General features: G+C 43.8%; 1 protein-coding gene across 1 annotated transcript in view; it reads right to left on the bottom strand.

Moving 5' to 3' along the window:
* Nucleotides 1-1,808: 1,808 nt before the first annotated feature.
* The window catches only part of LOC138259160 (three prime repair exonuclease 2-like), a 35,795-nt gene continuing 16,354 nt past the window's right edge, over nucleotides 1,809-21,249 (bottom strand). The window contains exon 2 of the mRNA XM_069206691.1: nucleotides 1,809-4,513. Within this exon, the coding sequence (XP_069062792.1) occupies nucleotides 3,438-4,502 (1,065 nt within the window). The 5' untranslated portion in view covers nucleotides 4,503-4,513 and the 3' untranslated portion in view covers nucleotides 1,809-3,437. The remainder of the gene's footprint in view (nucleotides 4,514-21,249) is intronic.

The raw sequence follows: 21,249 nt of genomic DNA, 5'->3' as shown, positions 1-21,249 counted from the left end.
CCGCCGGCTCCATTAGGAGCCGGCTCCTATGTTGCGGCCTCATCCCCGCTGGGCCGGCGGGCGCAAACTAGGTTTGCACCCGCCGGACCAGCGGGGATGTCATAATGGGGTCCGCTGGAGTGCGGCCACACGGCGGTTGCCGCTTGGAGGGCGGCTACTTGGTGTAATAAAATCCCAAGGTGTCTCTTGTAGGATTGTCTCTACTACTTTTAAAGTATCCTCTTGCGGGATGCTTGTGTACAATGCCTCCACATCTAACCCTATCAGAAGTTCTCTCTCTTGATCAAAGCTCGTAAACCCCAACCCCCGAGATTCAGTACTCTCTTGGTGTCTTTAAGGTATGTTGGTGTGTTTTGGACTAGTGGTCTAAGAAACCAATCGCAGAATTTAGACAGAGGTTCCAGGGCTGAACCTATCCCTGAAACTATGGGACGGCCTGAGAGAATGTAAAAATAAGGGGGCCTTGGTTTGGTGTTAGTCAGAAACAGAGCTTCTTTTTCAGTGATCCATCCAGTCCCTAGGCCATTGTCCACCAGGAACTTTATCTCTTCTAACACATCCTGGGTGGGGCCCCTTGTTAGTCTCTTGTGATTCCTTTCTTGGTTCAATAGTTTTAGACACTCTTGTATGCAAATATCCGTTGATAAGATCGCAATGACTCCTCCTTTGCCAACCAGCTTGATGATAAAGTCCTGTGCTGATGAAAGTTCCATTAATGCTTGTCTCTCCTTCCTTGACACGTTCTGATACTGGTGGTGTGGTGTTTCTGCCAGTTCATCCACTGCTTTTCCTACATCAATGTAACAGGGGATTAAAAGTAGATCTCACTCTAGTCCTGTATTCTCATCGACCTCTTCATTAATATTTGTCTGGTCTTTGAAGAATACCTTCAAACGCATGGTTCTGAAGAAACCTGACAGTTCCTCCTTTAAATTGAATATATCTATTTTGGGGTTGGGACAAAGCCCAAACCTTTGTTCAGAACATTATCTGGGAATCTGTGAAACCCCTCTCACTGCGATTCATCACAATGTTTTCTCTATACATCATCCTCCGCTTGTGCTGGGAGTCTCATCTATGGGGCTACCCGTGAGTTGTTGGCCTTTTCCCTGTCCCTTTCCACCTTGTGGTCCTCTTCCTAAAAAAGGTTGCCTCACGGGGGCTGTGAAGGTCCCGCTAGATGTATAATGGATGGAAGATAGCCAAAGAAGGTTGGTCAGCCCCAGCCCTGGTTCTGATAAAATCTTGACCTATCAGGCCCCTTGTAAGAAATTCTCCCTGGTGGCCTCTGCGGATCATACCACTTGTTGGGAAATCACCTGAGCTGTCTGAATTAGACATAGAGCTCATCCTGGATGATGCATCTGTTTCAAGCATGCCATAAGTACGTGGGTGAGATCTATCTGTCCAGTTGGTAGTGGTGGACCAGGCCATATAGTGTGAATCAGATGGTAGTGGTGGACCAGGCCCTATAGTGTGCATCACAATGCCTGCCCCTCCTACGGTGTATTAAGCTCTTGAATACAGTCAGAAGCCAGACTACAGGTGAGGCACAAAAGGATCTCTAAAAACAAATAGGAAGTTATCTCTCAACCATAACTGGTTACCAAGTTTTTCTTGGCATGCAGAACCACTAAATCAAATACCCTAAAAAGTCACCTAAAAAACATTCCCATATGTGATGAATCAGAGACAGTGTTAAACCTCAATTCCATGAGACAGGGTCCCTAAGATAAGGCACCATACTGAATATCATTATACAGTCAATTAATTAAGAACAGACTCAATAAGTGAATTCCAAGACAGAATTAAACTTTTAAGGTGATTTATTACAAACATTCATAAGACACAACACAGAAACTGTAAATGCAGATGCATAAAGTGTGTGCCATAAGGGCTCTCAGTAATAGGACAATACAGAAAAAATAAGCAAAGTCAAAAATTATTTGTAGTCCCACATGAGCAGTACAATTATTACAAAATTGAACAACATCCCTAGTAGCATCGGGAAAAAGTCTTTAGGTTTCTTTGGCTCATCCCCTAAACTTGAGGGTTTACACTGAAAATCTTATCATGAGATAGAATGAAAATTACAGAATCATCATGGTGTGAGCAGACAGAAAATAATTTGGACAAAGAGCACATAATTATTAAAAGTAAAATTGCCTTACGATCTAAGCACTTTCCCACTATATGAATTTTGATTCTGCCAGATCTATGCTAACGTCATCCAGAGGTAACAGAACACATTTGTTACAAAACAACAGTGACCTATTGTGAATGAATGCAATAAAAGACATTGAGCATCTGAAATATTCCCAACCCCATGCTGGAAAAGGTTTTTTCAAGAACAGAAAGAACAACTTCATTCAGAAACAAACAAACATGACTTTGCTTGACTCAGTAGAGCAGAAAGAACAAACATGACTTTGCTTGACTCAGTAGAGCAGAAATAATAAACAATAAACATACAGGTTGTGTTATACTTTTTGAACAAGTTGGTGTTGAGACCTAGGTAACATAAGCCAAGGAAAGACTCTTTAACATGCCACGGGAACACAGTTTAAAAGGCAATAACAAAAGGTAAGTGTACACATGTAAAATTGGGTGTAGATCCATATTCTGCATGTTGTTACTAATGCACAATAGAAAGTAAATGCACAATACACCCATAAACTAAGATTACCTTAGAACACACCACAATTGCTAAAATGAGTATGCCACCACCAGCATTTATATTGCGACTTAAATGTGTTATCACTTTGTATTTGTGATCCTTTTTGTGACCCTCAAAACATGGCATTCACTTTTTAATAGAGACCATGTCCCCAAGTCCTGTAATGGCTGCCACAGCATATTACCTAATTTATGGCCAGCCAACTAGGATTAACTAGAAAGCAGCAATTACAGCATATCTGGACAACAGCAGTCCAGATGTCACTATCTTTTTAATCCTTTCATGATCAGCTCAAGCACACCTTTAATGCAATTTTTTTTATAAACAGCTGAACGGATTTAAACCAAACAACAGAAAGCACACTTTCTCAGTAAAGATCTAACTTGCTCTGAATTTTGGCGTAATTTCGTTTAGTTGTTTTATCTGTATCACTTTCCAAACATTGCAATGGAAATTAACATGCAAAACCAATGTTTTGGGTCTCCACTTGGATGATCGGCACAGAATGTTCCGGGAAGGAGCTGAACTTTATTTTGGGAAGTTTTGTGAAGATTTGTCAAATGGCACCAAATCTATTAGCAAAACAAAAATGATCTTCCTATGGAAACTCTGACCTAACTATAACAACATAGCGGTGACTGCCACAATTTTATATATGAAGTACTGGTGAAGCAGCTACGAATGCCTCAAGGCCAAACCTTAAAAGTAAAAAAGACAATATATAAATAGGTTAATAATAACCATGAATTATACTCATCTATCATCCTTGACTACCATTTGGAAAAACACACAAGGCAAATAAAAACATTACTATATATACAATTAGCAACCAATTTGCCTTAAAATCTGTGTTATCAAGTTCTAGGAAGTCCTTTCGATCCAGGCACTCAGATGAAGAAGAGAAGCAGTGATCATTGTTGTAAACTCGTGTTTTGGATGAACGTTTGTTATAATTCCTTCTCTCTGTTCCACAGTAATAATCACATCCATCAGAAATGAGCATGTCTTCATTAGCTTGAGGTCCAAAACGGGACTTAACTTGTGAAGAGTCTATGAATGTTTTAGATGAAAAGACAGACCCTCTTTCTTCTTGGACTATATCCTTGTACATTGGTTTAATGTCTACAAACTGCTTTGCATTTAAATCCATCCATTTCATCAGGTCTCTTGCCCTCCATTGAAAAACACGTATCAGAGCAATTGTATCACCCTCTGCGCTGTGAGAATCATTTGGGTACTCTTTGAAAAATTTAAAATACAAGTCTCTAAGGCCATAGTTCCCCTTCTTGCAGGAAGGGGTGTATCGGCAGGCAAACTGCTGAAAGCGATTGTCTGCACTGTCTAGAGATCTCATGGCTGTCAGAGTATCAGAACAATAAACATCATCAAGGCACAAGAGCCTGTATTCGGACAGCTCAGCTTTTAACAACGGGAAGTCGTAGTGGTAACCATTGTGTGATACGAAACATACCGGTGGACACTGTCGGCTTAGGAAGGCACTGATCCCATCTAAAATATATGAGTTAAAGCTCTGCTTCCTGTTTTTAAGAAGAATCTCGTTATTAAGTCCTGTAAGGGTTTTTGCTGCGGATGTGAACTCTTTTTCTGGGTGGATGCAAAGACAGAGTTTATCTACAACACGAGGGAAGCATGGGACCGGTCTGAAGGAGTTGGTGAATTCAATATTCTCCAGCGAATGCCTGCTCACTGCCAGTAGGCTGATTTCTGTAATTTTAGGCCGTGATGGTGGCAAACCTGTGGCTTCCAAGTCCATGAAAACAAATGTTTCAAAAGGTGCTCGTTTGAAATTCCACTTTGAATACATTGTACAGCTGCCTATGAAAAAATAAAAAACATTTTTAACGCTTGATTATGTTTATCATCAATACATTTAGAGACTTGGTAAAGATGATGTTTGAATAAAGCAGGGGTTCTTAACCCGTGGTCCAGGGACCCCTGGGGTCCATGAGTGCCTAGGAAAATAAATAATATTAATAGATTAATTAACTGTATGGTAAAAAAAAAGAAGCAAAATGTAAAACTGAACACATTTTAAAACGTTTTGTAAATGTGAAGGATTCTGAAAATGGATGTAAAAAATTGAGGGCCTCATTTACAAGAATTGACTCATCGGCACTGATGGTCAGTTTTCTTCCACCTGCTACAACTGCTCTTACTACACTATAGATGCACTGTATTTACAAGACAAGGCTCCATGGCGCAAAAATTCATGGATGTGTCAGAAACTCTGACGTATCTTTTGGCTCATTGCTGGAGTTGGTGGTAAGACTGATGCAAATGCGTCAGAACACAGAAGCAAGTCCCATGTTAAAAGTCCTGCATCAATCTTTACGCCTGACTTAAGGAGGCGTAGGGATTTTGATGCAGTCAAGTTGTAGAGTGACGCAGTGAGAAGTTGTAAATTTCACTTCGTTGGTGCTACATGTCTTTTCACATGGGAATGCCTAACCTGCATACATTATACCTGGCATGGGTATAATGTGATGCAAGCAGTTACAAACTGATGCATTGGGCCCAATGCTGTAGTTTGTAATTATGGAGCAGTGGGGAGCTCTGATTGCACTGCCACTGTGTCCAAAAATTATCCTGCTGGGGTGCAGAGCTCCTTGTAAATATGGGCCTGAGTTGGTATAATCAGACTGATTTGTTTGAGCAATACAAGGGAATCAAATGAAGTATAACATAGGGGATGGGTAGCCTCAATTGGATTTAGAAAACCTTCCCATTCAAATGAAAATATACATTATTTTATATTTGTTTATATTAAATTACATATTAAATAATTTGTGTATTTGATAAGTGCTTGTGTCTGTATTTTTGTGTATTGTTTTGTGGGTCAAATGATTGAAATACCTTAGGTCAGTGTCCCTGACTTCTACTAATGACTCAGTAAGGGTCCTCAGATTCCAATAATGATTCAGTGGAGGCCCCCAGATCCCAGTAGTGGCTAAGTGGGGAACCACAGAAGTCAAAAGGTTAATTAGGAACCACTGGTTTACTGCACAAAAACGGCCATGAACTTGCTCATTCAAGAGTAAAGATGGACTAAGTATTAGTTCCCATAGATGTTTAATCTTTTAAATGGGCAATAGGTTTGTGAAACTAGCTTTCTCCTCTTTGGGATAAGAGTTGAAAATGTTATTCATGTTTGCACACTGAGGATTTGGGATTCTCCCAGAACACTTGTGAGCGTTATTGTTAAATGACTTCTGATCATTCTTATTGAGCTCAAATTGAAGCAGAGACTCAATATGCTAATAGTATGGAGATAACATCTGGAATTTGGTGCTTGCCACACCAAAATCACCATGTACAGGTCAATACCCACCATTGTTCCCCCAATACATTTTGGCAGGTTTGACTTTTTGGAATTTATCAGGGTAAAACCACGAGGGTGTGATAATTATCACACAACCCGTACTTCCAATCCCAGTGCAAATGTGTTTGCACAGGGATCGGACTTTAACCCCGTACTCGTGTTGAATACCTCAACTGTCATTAAATTACGTCAGGTCAAACAAGCCAAAATTGAATGTGGGAAAGACAGAGCCATTTACCGTACCATGCAGATTTTGGTGTGTTAAACACCAAACTCCACTAGTTATTCCCCACAAACTCGTAATAGGTGTTATTTACCACACCAGATAAATTACATACCCTACTGTATCGCTATTAGGTGCAATAAATAACACCTAAACTCGTAATCAGGCCCACTGTCCATGTGCAGAGTTCCTAGCAACTCTTGTTTGGTAGAAGCCCGCACCATGTTCATCTGCTTTTGTGCTGTAGGCATCTGAAGTTGAAGCCATTACGTTGCAAGTAGTCATGCAGATATAACTGCATTCGGGTTATAAAGACAGCACAGGGTTGTATGCAAAACTGACTAATATCAAACTTGAAGAAACAGGTTTGACCACCATTTTTGTCAAATTGTTTTCCACAATATTTTTGCTTATTTCCGTTTATAAGTAAGGTTGCTCCTGTGCTTCCCCTTTTTCATCACCTTTCTTTTTTTGCTCGCCTTAACAGTTTCCTCTTTAAAAAATGGTGATTCTATGGGCCATATTTATACTTTTTGACGCGAAGCTGCGCCGGCTCAGTTTTGCGTAACATTTTTTACCGCTGGCTAACGCCATTTCGATGCGCCGTGTGGGCGTCAAATTTATACTTTGACGCACGGCGGCGCAACCACCATGTGGGAGTCATTTTTTTTTACGCACATCGCGGCGTCAAGTCGTAAAGGAAAACGACGTTAACGCGACGTAAATGACTGTGGGTCGATTTACGACAGCGCAACCCGGAAAGCGCCGTTTTTTTTATGCAATAGCGTCAAAATTACCCGCGAACACTGCCCTTTCAGCAGAGGAGAGCCAAAATGGATCCCAGATGCCACTACAGACCCCAGGAAGATGACAGCAGACCAGGAACCAGCCAGGATGATCCATACAGGAACCAGGACATATATAGAAAAAAAAGAAAGTGTTGCTTCAGTGCAGAGGAGCAGGAAATCCTGGTTAAAGAGGTGACGGAACACCAGCACCAACTGTTCATCACCTCTAAGTTGCCAATCAGCAGGAGAGAGGCCATATGGCAACAAATTGTTGACAAGATTAACAGTGTGGCTGAAGTACGCAGAACAGTCACCGAGTGTAAGAAACGCTGGCATGACTGCAAACGTAGGACAAAGGAAAAAATGGCCAGGAACAGGAAGGCAGCACTGCAGACTGGAGGTGGGAGTCCAGCACACCAGGAGGCCCTGGACCACATGGAGGAGATGGTCGCAGCCGTCATCCCTGAGGAGATCGTCACAGGGATTCAAGGACACGACAGCGCAGACTACCAGGAAACAACGCACATGGAGGGTAAGTCGCATGGGGAATTATAATGCAATAATGTCAACTGTGAGCGGGGGGGAAATACCACTACACATTGCATGTTAGTCAGCATATACATGGAGTGGCATGGGTAAAGGGGCACGGTATGGGGGCATGCCCTGCACATACAAAAGCTGGGGCACACCATTACACAACACCAACAACAGTCCCATGGGGGCATCCTGTCATGACAACAATGGAGCTAAGGGAAAGCCTCGACAGGTGGGAAGGCCACTACCTCAAACTTACATCCTGGCACTCGTCAGCCAAAATATCTCCTACATCAACTAGGTCCCTATCAGTAATCCAGTAGCCAAAACAACAACTGCAATGTAACTGCCACAACAGTTGACACTACCACCTCTGATCTCTGTGCAGCTATAGTAGCCAATGGCAGTAACCTCCCCATGGAACATACATACCTAAATTAGGGGGTGAGGATGACATCTGCAACAATCTCTTGAAACAAGACAAAGGCCCCAGTACACTCATATGTCAATGCCCATAGTTGTCACATACATCAGCCAAAGTAAACAGCAATAGGAGCCACACAGCACTAAGGACACACACATGCTGCATATGTCAGGGTCCTTCACGTGCCTGGCTAACAAGGCAACATCACAAATGTCATACTGCTCAGACAACAGCATTGAGGAGGGGACACATGCAACTGGTCACTTAAATACACCTGCACAGTCAGAGGACCATATAGGACATTGATACGATAAACAGGGCAATCCAATGTAACACACATTACCCAACATCAGCTGGACACATTAACAATGTCTACATCCATATCACATCATAACATAGCCATGCATAGGATATGCCACATGTCATTTACAAGTAAGTCAATGTGAACAATCAGGGATTGGGGCAGATCCTGAGAGGCAAGTGTGCTGCCAGGGCAATCACAACACCCACAGCCAGTGAAAGGTCTCAACATAAGAAAATATATACACGGAGGGTCAAGTAGGACAAAAATATGGCTATTCCCTTTGTGGTACAAAGCAACACCTAGAGGCGATTAGGCAGACAAGTCTGATAACTCTATATCATACATGTGACACACAGGTGGGCCATAGGCCTATAACAATGCACATATGAAGGACAGCAGATACCAATACCAAACAAGATCACAAAGTGAAGTCATCAAAAGGCTGGCATGTTACGGCAAAAATGTCACAACACAGACACACTAATTGTACCCTGTTTCATTGCAGAGGAACATGGATCTCCTGCCGATATGCCTGTCCCTGATTTCCCTGATGACATGGATGACGAGCCCATAAACATTCTCCAGGAGACCATCCAAAAGTTCCTTGAAACCCTCCAGACCCCACCTTCAGATACAAGGAGGAGCACAGACAAGCAGCCATCACAGAAGAACCACCCACCACCCCAATTGCAAGACCTGCCAGGCCCTACACAGCTGAGGACTCTGACGACACTGGCACCAGCTTTGAAAGAACTGTAGTTGGAGTACAGCGGGAGCTGGCCAAGGAGGTGCGGGTGGGGATGCAAACTATGGCAGCCAGCCTTGAGGGGGTGCGCTCGTGCATGATGTCATCTGCAGATCAGGCAGCAGCTATGCAAGCCCTAACATCCATACTGCATGGACTACAAGAAACTATAAAGGAATTCACCACTGCAGTAAGGGAGTTGCCACAACACCTCGCACCCTAAACTTTCCACTGCATGCACGAATGCAATCATGACTCCCTCAGGGCCGACCTGGCTGCCTACCATGGTGATGTAGCTGCTATTCTAAAAAAACAGCAGGCCCTCCTTGCTGCAGTACTGCCCTTAAGAACTTCACAGGGAGCAGCCACCAAGATGTCTGACTCCACGTCTTCTAACACTGAGGTGTGTGTTGCCCCTTCACAACCAACAACAACAAGGACAAAGCAGGCAACACACACATCAGAAGAAGAAGACATGGAACAGATCACATTCACACGGAAGAGTACCCAGAAGCACTAGTCCCTGCACCATGGCCTACTTTGACCAAGGTCCTACGTTTTGTCAAATGCCAGTCTCACTACAACTATACTCAATGACTGTTCTGCTAACCACTGTATGACTTGTCAGCATTGCCAGTGAATGTCTCTCTCCTACTAATCGGCAAATCCTGTCCCTCTGCACTGTCTGTTACATCACCCCAGCATGTCAGGAGCATCATCCACACCCCTTCTGTAGGATCACCATGTAAGAATGCACCAGAACGGATTCAGCAAACATGGGCAATGTACAATTTGCACAACAGCACCTATCATTAATAGCACTTGCACACCTAATATGTCTCTGTGTTATTTGACACATCAACTGTGCAGTAGATAACTCTAAAGTGCTTGTGTGACAACCATGCAGCTTGTCAATACAACTGTCCTGACATCATGTAGTCTGATACATCTGTGCAGTGTCCAGGATTGCATCATAGCCTGACCATCCTGAGGAGAATAACTGATGAAGGGACAAACCACACACAATCATGCTGTGTTGGACAGAATAATGCCCCATCTATAGCAATCAAAGTCAACTAATGGTGGCTGATAAATGTAGGCACCATGCAATACTAAAACATGAAATTATGCAGTAAAATCTAAGCAAACACAACTAAACACAGCATCAATCACCCTTTCAGAGTATACTTCCATGAAGGGAAGTCATACTGAATTTTTGCACACATGATCTATGTCAGCAATGAAGACAACAAGACAAGAGTGTTAACAACACCTCATCTACAAAGATGTCCCTGAACATCACAATGCAGTCCGACCTAATAAATTACCCACAATACCAAGTCTGGAAGCACACTTTGTGATGTAGAATAAATACTCATCAACACAATTTCTTGGTGATCCATGTAAACTGCTAATGGTGGTTCTATCAAATGGTGGATACTTACCAAGTTAGCACAGGGGTAGCTACCATTTAAAACCTCTATTTTCTTCGGTGTGTAGCATAGGACACAAATGTCATAGAAAAACAATCACCTACACTGATGTCAAGGCCATGATCAAGTAGCAGTTAACACATAATTCAAAGGGTTAACTATATATTTATTCATATGTATTCACACCAGAGGCAACTAAGGGAAAAGTCATACCTACACTAATCTAACCTGACTACTCCTAACCCACAACTATCCCTAACTAACCTAATCTAAACTTACTCTACTCATATAACAAATCGATCTAAACATCAACCCCCCACCCACCATTATGAGACAGGACACATGCAGGACAACACATACTAACCTACACACATACTATACTATACTATCCTAAACAATCATTTTTTTTTTTTTTTTTTTATCTAAACAGACAGGAATCCCAACATTGACCCCCACCCACCCACCCACACACTCAAAAATGAAAAATAGAAAGAATAAGGACCCCCCACCCTCCTCCCTAACACCAACTAAGCTAACAACCTATACTAACCTAAAACTAATCCCCAAAACCCACCTATCATGATAAAAAGGAAAGAGGAGAGAGGGGAGGGATAAATTTAAATGAATCAAATAAGTCCTAGAGGTTGGCCTTCCGTAGGGTCCGCCTGATGGACCTAACCCGCTTCTTAATGTATGCCACATCCTGGCTCAGCTTGTCCACCTTATGAATGAACTTGTCCATTTTCCTCTCTAAAGCCTGGAATGCCGCAGGGTCAATAGGAGGTGCTGCTGCTGTCTGTGCGCTGGCAGAGGTGCTCGGTGTGGGAGTTGTTGGTAGCCCACTGGACTGTCCTGCAGTTCTAAAAATTGCTGGGTCCAGGTCGTGCTGCTGAGGCAGGGACAACTGTCCACGCCGTTGCTGGGGCCACTTGGGGAGAACTGGTAGATATGGTGGTGGTGGCTGTAGTGGGCAACGTTGGGCCACCCTGTGGTGACGCCCACCATGCTCCGGAGGCCCGATCCGCCTGGTATTTTCGGGCCATCCGTCGGAACCCCGACTGCACCTGCAGGATGTGCCGGTATCTCATTGCCCGCCTTTCAAAATCATGCCTCTGTGCGGCACTCATGTCTGCAGCTGTGAAGAGAAAGGGCAACTATTTACCATAGGAAATGCATTGGGTGGAATAGCACAATGGCTCAATTGGACATTACTTTTACTGTTGTTGTAACAGCTAATTTCACCACATAGATCATTGAAAGTCTCAGAGGAATTACATGGGAAGCCTGCATACAAAAGGGCATCTCACACCTAGCATATCCAGGTCTCTACATGATGGGTGACTTCAGCCTAAACTTCTCATCCAAATAATTGGTAATGCAGCTGACATTATGGCTGCACTTCCTCCGCCTACTGCTTTCACTACATATGTCAGTCTATGTGATAACAATCACAACCCTCAATATCTGCCATTTGTAATTGTTTTTGCTAGTATAGAACTCATGTGCCATAACCGAGTGTGTACACTAGGTTCAAAACAAAGTTGCAAATGGTCATAAGTATGTGTAACATACTGGTTGCTACAGTCCTAGGTACCCTATTCCCAAACACATGGCAGTCTTTGAGGGTGGGGATGGAAGAACAACCAACAATCCAATATTCAATGCACACCCAGGAGTGTCTAGAAAGCTCAACAAGTTTTTGCCTCCACACACACAACACCAGTGAAGGCCTAGCAACAAATTGGAGTCAGCTAAACCTTGTCCTATCCAAGGTCCACCCATGTCAAAATGTACTGACTTAGGCCAACATCACATACTACCAGTGAGGCATATTTTACCACACACACAGAGGAGCAAGAACACCCATGATCATGAGTAGAATGTACACCTAGGCCATTGCACTCTAGTCCCACACACTTCTAGTTCAACTTGTGGAAGTACATGCCCCCGGAAGATCCAACCTACAGTGTACTCAGTCCATCGTTAACTAGGGAAGCAGCATATTTCAGACAAGCCTTCTGCAGAAGCTATCTGGGAGAATGTCAGTCTGAAATGCAGACTCAGTCTGAGACAAGTCCCAGACCAACTCTTACATTAACCAGTGTATTCCACATGACTCACCCCACTCCCCATAGCGGGCCCTACTGGAATCTGAGAAATGGATAAGCATAGGTCTACTCAAGCTGAAGTGATATTTGAAATCCCACTAATGGAACAATACTAGCGAATGGGCAGCGCATCAAACCTTGAATTCTGTTGAACACACAGTAGTCCATCATGCATCACCAGCAAACAATAAAAATAGCACACATGCAACACTCACTGTAGGTCTCGGGGTCCGCAAAATGAGCCACCTCTCCCACAGTGTACGGTGCAGGTCCACCTGTAAAGCATGGAAGGTAGAATATACTCAGAATCCATACACTGACAAACAATTGCATTTACAAAGACAATGTGAGAATATGACATGCGTAATGAACCACTTTCACACATGCACATACTGCATGGAATTATTCTTGAGCAACATTTACTTTGGATGAGTGTCCTGCTACAGTTACACACCCTACTACACACATGCAGTGGCCCGGACAGTCATGTGGTGTCAAAGATGCACCTCCATTAATATGCCCCAACAATATAGGGGTGCATTCATCTCATCATGTGCATCCAAGGGAGACATCCAAAAGCTGGTTACTTGAGGACTGCATGACCTCTCAAACTCAAACAGCCTATGTGGTCATTTTCTCCACACACCAACCAGACACACGTGACATATGTGTGGACAACATTGCTAACTTCAATTGACGTGAAGGCAGCATTCATTTATAGCATCATATTGGGTTTACCAATGTCAGTTTAGCTATGGCCTCTACATATGTAGGTATGATGTTTCAACATCCATTTTTCACTGGCTATTGTGACCTGTAGAGTTCTAATTGAGTCATTAACGTGTTGCTTGTCTGACACGAAGGCAGCACTACATTACATACTGCTACAGGCAACCGGTATGTGTAGAAAACATGAGCTACCTGACTGGCATTTGTCTTCCTTCACATTGTGCATCAATTACCCAGTAGGTTTCCCTAGCATTACACACAGTCAGCTACTTATCTGGCAGAATGGGTAACAATCATCACATGTCGCCACACAGCTTTAAATTGTGCACATGTAATTGATGTGTACTCACAAACATGGCCACCGATCCGGATTCCCAGGTGGTCCAGCAGATCTTGCTCCCTGGATATCAGATCAGCCCAGCGGTGCATAAGTTGATGTTCATTCCTCAGGCTACCATAGACACGGACCAAGTGATGGCGCACCTTCCCCCACCGGACTTTACGGGCCTCCGTGTGATACCCCTGTATCACCCTACCCCCAGCCTCCAGCATGAGTGGGAGGAAATGGCAAACAAGCCATATAAATCCCCCCAATTCTTCCTCACCCATCCTGGCAAGCCGTGGCCTACTAGACATGTCAGCACTTACAAAGGTGAAAAAGTTGAGCCCAACTAACCCCTATATTACACTACCCACAACAGACTCCCACAGACAAGAAAAGAAACACTGGACTTGACAAAGTAATACAACACAGACTCTGACAGTATTCAACAACAAGACAATGATGACAAAAGCACAATTGAGAAGCTACACAGGACACAAAAGCACTAATACACAGGACAACACTTTCCACACAGCCACACAGTCTAGAATAATCTGAGACTGCAAAGTGAAAGTGAAAGTACACCCACTGTACAGATTCTGTAAACAGGATATCCTATTACATCACATCCTGCATAAAATGGCCGCCGTTTTCCCCCGCTATGCGTCATTTTTTCACGCATACAGATTGTATGTCATATTTTTTGACGCATAGGAGTGCACATAATGCAGAGTCAAAAAAAAATTCATCATTGGACCATTATATTTGTTTGAGGCTTATTTTACAGTTCTAGAGTTGAAAATTAAGCCGCTGGCAATTATGATATCTAAATATGTAAATTATTTTTGACTCAGCATTATCTGCACTCCTGTGCATCAAAAATTATGACGCACAAGCTGTATGCGTGGAAATATGACGCATTATGTAAAAAATGGTGGCCATGTAATGCTGGATAGTGTTATATCTATTTTTCGGATTTTTTTTTACTCAGCCTTATCTGCACTACTATGCGTCAAAAATTATGACGCACAAGCTGTATGCGTGGAAATATGACGCATTATGTAAAAAATGGTGGCCATGTAATGCTGGATAGTATTATATCTATTTTTCGGGTATTTTTTTGACTCAGCCTTATCTGCACTCCTCTGTGTCAAAAATTATGATGCACAAGCTTTATGCGTGGAAATATGACGCATTATGACAAATATGTCTTTCATTTGTCAAATTGTAAAAATAATTTTGTCATGGCCAAACGGTGCTAAGTAATACACATTTGGGGTTAGCTATGGCAAATGACCCTTATAGGATGTTTAGAAGGTATTCACAGTGCAATAGTAATGATTGGTCAGAATGTATATTACTCATAATTGTACACATATGTGGGTAATTGCTGATGGCTAATTTCAAAATATGAATGGTATACCAGGATGTATACCTTAGCTAAAATGTGTCCACATTTATCACAGTAAGCAAACTTATATAAAGGCCAAATAGGTAGTGCAATTGTCGCCAACACTTTTTAAGGGGGTAACCATGTCCTAATTACGAGTTAATGTATCTTCAATGTGTTTTCCTTTTGACATGTAGGGCACACATGCGCCTTATGCATGTGTGTGCTTCACATGTGCATATATAATGTATATTTTGGGGCAGTAGAGGTGGACTTAGGCCCCCAGCACCCTAGGGTTTGCTCTTCCTGACTTGCAAATTTATCCAAGGGATCCCCAAATTCAGTAATGCTAAACCTGCAGCAGCAGACTCATTGAAGCAAATAGGGTATGATTCACTGTTTGCCATTCTGTAATCCCATTAGCCCATTTGACGTTTGCCCTATTGATTCTTGGGAGAAATATGACATACCATTTTGCATTGATATTTTTGGCTAAATCTCAACATTCCTCATTTCCTGAGGGCAAATAGGTTGTTGATGTATGTGGCCCTTTATGCATTACCTGGTTTAGTGGCATGTTTCATTCTTCCTGCTAGGTTACAACTGGGACACTACTGTGATCGGCTGCTTGCAAATAATTTGTTGATTGGATGGTACATGTGTATGTGTGTGGTCAAATATTGATCCAGTGTCAACTGTCAGGGTGTATGTTGTCACTGTAACTTCCAGGTCTCCGCATGAGTTAGTGGCAGCTAATCTTGTTTCAATTGGGTATTGTTTGTAGCAAAATTTGAGAGAAGCCATTGAGGACATGGTCACCTACACATGGATGGTCCCACCCTGTCACTGAAAACGTGTAATGAGACTTTCAACTGGGCAACCTTGGGGCCATATTTATACTTTTTGACACAAAACTGCGCTAACGCAGTTTTGCGCCAAAAAAATTAGCGCCGGCTAACGCCATTCTGAAGTGCCATGCGGGCGCCGTATTTATTGAATGGCGTTAGCCGACCGGCGCTGCCTGGTGTGCGTGAAAAAAAAACACGTACACCAGGCAGCGCCGGCGTAGGGAAAAATGGCGTTTGGGCGTCCAAAAATGGGGCAAGTCAGGCTGAGGCAAAAAAATCGTCTTAACCCGATTTGCGCCATTTTTTTTGGGCGCCCAGACGCCATTAACATGACTCCTGTCTTAGCAAAGACAGGAGTCATGCCCCCTTGCCCAATGGCCATGCCCAGGGGACTTATGTCCCCTGGGCATGGTCATTGGGCATAGTGGCATGTAGGGGGGCACAAATCAGGCCCCCCTATGCCACAAAAAAAAAAAAAAAAAAAATACTTACCACAACTTACCTTTTCTTCCCTGGGATGGGTCCCTCCATCCTTGGGTGTCCTCCTGGGGTGGGCAAGGGTGGCAGGCGGTGTCCCGGGGGCAGGGGAGGGCACCTCTGGGCTCATTCTGAGCCCACAGGTCCCTTAACGCTTGCCCTGACCCAGGCGTTAAAAAGAGGCGCAAATGCGGGGTTTTTTGCCCCACCCACTCCCGGGCGTCATTTTGCCCGGGAGTATAAATACCACGCACATGCCTGGGAGTCATTTTTTAAGACGGGAACGCCTACCTTGCATCTCATTAACGCAAGGAAGGTGTTCACGCCAAAAAATGACGCTAACTCCATGAACTTTGGCGCTAGACGCGTCTAACGCCAAATTATAAATATGGAGTTAGTTTTGCGTCGAAAAAAACGACGCAAATTCGGCGCAAACGGAGTATAAATATGCCCCTTGGTTTGCTGAGTGAGAGAATGTCTCAGGTGTCTGGATCCGGCATGTGCCATTGCAACATTTCTACTCCAGTTGGCCTCTGTGGATGGTAATGTATCAGGAAACATCATAGCCTCTGTGCAGAAGTAAATGCTGGTATTCAACACACAACTCATCTTTATCATTTGTAAAATGTTACTCAGCGTTTGAAAAGTCAGGGTCCTCATATGTGTTACCTTTGCATGGACATTATCTGAGGTTGCTGGTTTTGATGGAGGCCATTTACACCATCATACACTATGGTCCTGGTCCACTGGCACACTTTGTAGTTTAGGCATTAATGAGGGCCAGACAACGGAAGGGCCAAGATTTGGCTATTCAAGGGCACTGTCACAAATCTGATACAAATAACAGTCAGATGATGCAATACTATGTATTTGAGATTACATTGATTAGGCTAATGACAAATTAGTGTCTGAGGTACAAGAGGTTTTGGACAGCACGTGTGGTCCATAGGTGGACCCCAGGTATCTGTAGAGTGACCCACGGACAGGTGCCAGCCAGGCTGACAGGATGCTGGGTCAATCAGGAGCAAGTTCTTTCAGTAATTACATGATCACGAGTTCTGACTAGGACTGGTCAGAGGGAGCAGTAGACAGTTGAGATGTCACACTGTGTATGTCCTGTGTTGTTTTGAAGGTGACACATGAAACCTGATCAAGTTTTCTACGGCAACATTAGTGTCAAAGCTTAAAGATGTAATAGCTCAAATTACAACATGTATGCAGTAGGAGGCATCAGCAGGAAGGGGGCATGTACATTTGGGTGGTGTGCATGGAGGGGATCACTGGTGTGGCCTCCATCTGTGTCTCACTAGTCCTGTCAGTTGGGATTTGCTGATAAATAGCCTACAGTACCTTTCACAGAAGAATCAATCTACAGGTGATACCAGGCCTTATAAACTCCAAGCCAGTGTATAATATGAGCTGAGTTCCATGCATTGAGATGGTAGTATGACAATGGTAGGCATAGTAAAGGGTGTGGCACACTGGACGACTCTTGTGAGTGTGTGTGTGTAGATGAGGGAATCTCAGTGTACACAAATCGGCATTCCAGGGACCTCTTCAGACAGGTGGGGTGTAAGCAGCTGCAAGTGTGTGTAATGTTTTTAGAAAAGGGCTGACATGTAGATGGGATGTGATGTGCTGGATACTTGTCGTAGGTGTAGCACTTGTGCTGTGTATGTTCTGCTTATCTGTAACTCTAGTGACAGATAGTCATTGCAATGATAGCAAGTAGTTGGAATTACTGTTGGCAAGAGTGTATTCCTACATTCCTGTTCCTGAAGCATTAGCATGTGAACTGCCTGATGTATGAGGCCTGTTTCCCCCTAATTGAGTGATGGTGTTTTAGTTGTGTGCCATCTGCTGCGATGATCCATGTTTACTACATGTATGTGAGTCATATGTGTGGTCCTCAGCTATTGCCCTTCAAAGGTGAACTGTACAGGATGTCTGTCATTTACATTGTGTGTGTATTTGACCATTGTATGGTGGCCATTACATTTGTGGTGTATATTTTTGTGTCATGATTGTTATATAATTATTGCTCAATGAGACGACATTCTTCTTTAGATATTTCAAGCTAAAGGTGGGCAGAAATGAATAGGCCAAACCATGATGTGGTGTTTGTTATCAGTGCTTATTTACAATAGTGCATTAAGTGGTGATGGTGATAATTATGAAAAGAAATTATTTACAATCTGTTGGCGCCTACGCACTCCAGCAGCTGTGTTTGGTTGTTCCCCCTCCTGTTGCAGGCCAGCATCCTCCTCTTCGTCGTCTTCAGGCATGTATGGGTCTGGTTCGAGGAGGGGAATGTTCCTTTTTACACAAATGTTGTGCAATATTGCACATGTGAGTATGATCCTACAGACCATCTTGGGGGAATATAGTAGGCTACCGCCAGTGATGTCAAGGCAGCGGAACCTTGACTTTAGGATCCCAAAGGTGCGCTCGACAATGCTGATTGTCCTCTTATGGGCGTCGTTGTATGCCCGCTCTGCAGCAGTACTCGGGTTCCCAAATGGTTTCATTAGCCATGGCTGGATGCCATACCCCTGATCAGCTGAAAGCAAAACACAGAATTGGGTCAATGTAGATGTAGCTGGCACTATTGAAAAGACCCTTAATGGCAGTAGTTGTCTTGTGTTGTCTGTGACTCTTTTGTGTACTGATGTGACATCCTATACTTGTAAGCTATACCATCTGCATTGTGTTGTTTCCTTGGCTGAGCAAGTGTTTGTCTTCTAACCGTTTGTCATCAATATGTTTTGGCTTTTGCAGTACAGTGTGCCCTCACTAGCATTGTGACTTGTGATACAGGTGTCCGTGTGTCTTCACTGAGGGTGAGATGATAGTTCCATGCACATTTAAAATTGTCAGTGTTGTTAACACGTTCCTATCAAAGTACCCTGTACATCCCATACCTTGAAACGTATGCAATGTATTAATGTAAAGGTCATTGTGACACCTACAATTTGCAAGGTGTCATTTAGGCAACCACACTCATTGATGTCTTCACATTAGGCTGTACAGTAAATTCCGATGTGTGACAGGTTCAATGATGAGTTAAGAAACATGGCTAGCGATGTCAGGACCTCAGGGTGTTCCTGTTGACATGTTGCTGTTGTGGTGTATGTGTTGTGTGTCCTAGAGGGTTGCTGTGCAGTGTGTATATAAGTAGATTTTTGTACTTACCAACAAGTAGGCCATTGCCATACCGTCCATCCTGGAAGTGTTGGTTGATGGTGCTGTGACGGAAGATGAATGAGTCATGTACACTGCCAGGATATTTAGCCACGATGTTGCTGATCAATCCTTGGTGATCGTCTATGGCCTGCACGTTGATGGAATGTGTGTGCTTCCTGTTGCGGTAGAGGTGTTCTGTTGCAGCAGGTGGCACAAGGCGTACGTGTGTGCAGTCGATTGCACCACGGACGTGTGGGAAGCCACTGATGGCGTAGAACCCCTGTTTTGTTTCCTGCTGCTTCTCAGTGTGTTAGGGAAGCAGAGGTGACGGGGTGTCAGTTGAATGATGGCATCCAGTACTTTTGGCAGAAATGCCGAGAAAGATGGTTGTGATATTCCGCCAACCAGGGCACCAGTTGTTTGAAACAAGCCACTTGCCAGCAGGTGGAGTACGGCAAGCAGCTTTGTTTCTGTTGGCATGATGCGGGGTGTCACTAAAGTGGGGGCTAACTGCTGTTCAATGTTGCGCAGCAGCTGCTGAATGGCCTGCCAGTTCAACCGGTACCTCTGGATGATTTTGTGTTCCCTGAGGCCATGCAGGGTTGTTCTTGGGCGGAATATCCTCTCCTGCCTTCTGTGCTGCCTTTGGGGTCCCTGCTGTTGTTGCTGTAGCTGCTGTTGTTGCTGCAGGGCTCTGCGTCTACGTGCACGCTGGATAAGAATCACCTCCATGTCTCCCTGTTGCTGCTCTGCTGTTTGTTCTGTGTGTTCTGATTAAATACAGGTGTGTTTGCCCCATTTTAATGCCTGCCCTGACCCAGGCGTTAAATTTTGACGCAAATCGGGCTGTGCGTCATTTTTTTGCTCCGCCTCCCGGCCGAGAGTAATTTTTGCCCGGAAGCATAAATACGACGCCCGGTCGTTTGCATCGTTTTTTGGATGGGAACGCCTAACCTGCATTTCATTAACGCAGGGCGGGTTGCCGCATCCAAAAAATTACGCACACAGCAGATTTTTGTCGTCCGCGGGCTCGGGCGTCAGAGTTTAAATATGGGGCAACGTTTGCGCTGATTGTGCGTCAATTTTTTTTACGCACAATCGGCGCAAACGGAGTATAAATATGCCCCTATGTTTCCATATGTGTACCTACACACACACACATATCCCTGTGCACAACAGCAGGTGCAATGGCTGACTACCGAGTCTACATAAAATAGTAAGGACAAAGAGGAACTTGCAGTCAGTGAGCTGGTTAGCAGCAGTAAGATGTTTTGAGGAGTTTCATAAAGTTGTGAGTGAGGTTTTTAGCTCGGAAGCTCCTGAGAGAAAAGGATACAAAAAACAATGGGGCATATTTATACTCCGTCTGCGCCGAATGTGCGTCAAAAATTTTGACGCACATTCAGCGCAAACCTTGCCCTGTATTTAAACTTTGACGCCGAACCCGCGGACGACAAAATTCCGCCGTGTGCATAATTTTTTGGATGCGGCAACACGCCTTGCGTTAATGATATGCAAGGTAGGCGTTCCCGTCCAAAAAATTACTTAAACGCCCGTGCGTCGTATCTACAGGTAGGCACTTTGCAAAAAACACCTCTGTTTTCTTTAAAAAAATTGGATGTGTCCACGTTGCGCTTTGGGGCATTTCCTGTCGCGGGCGCTAGGCCTACCCACACAAGTGAAGTATCATTTTTATCGGGAGACTTGGGGGAACGCTGGGTGGA

This window comes from Pleurodeles waltl, chromosome 9, assembly GCF_031143425.1.
Source record: "Pleurodeles waltl isolate 20211129_DDA chromosome 9, aPleWal1.hap1.20221129, whole genome shotgun sequence".
NCBI classification, from domain to species: Eukaryota; Metazoa; Chordata; class Amphibia; order Caudata; family Salamandridae; genus Pleurodeles; species Pleurodeles waltl.
Note: the sequence above shows the minus strand (reverse complement) of the source record. Positions and strands in the feature narration are given on the sequence as shown.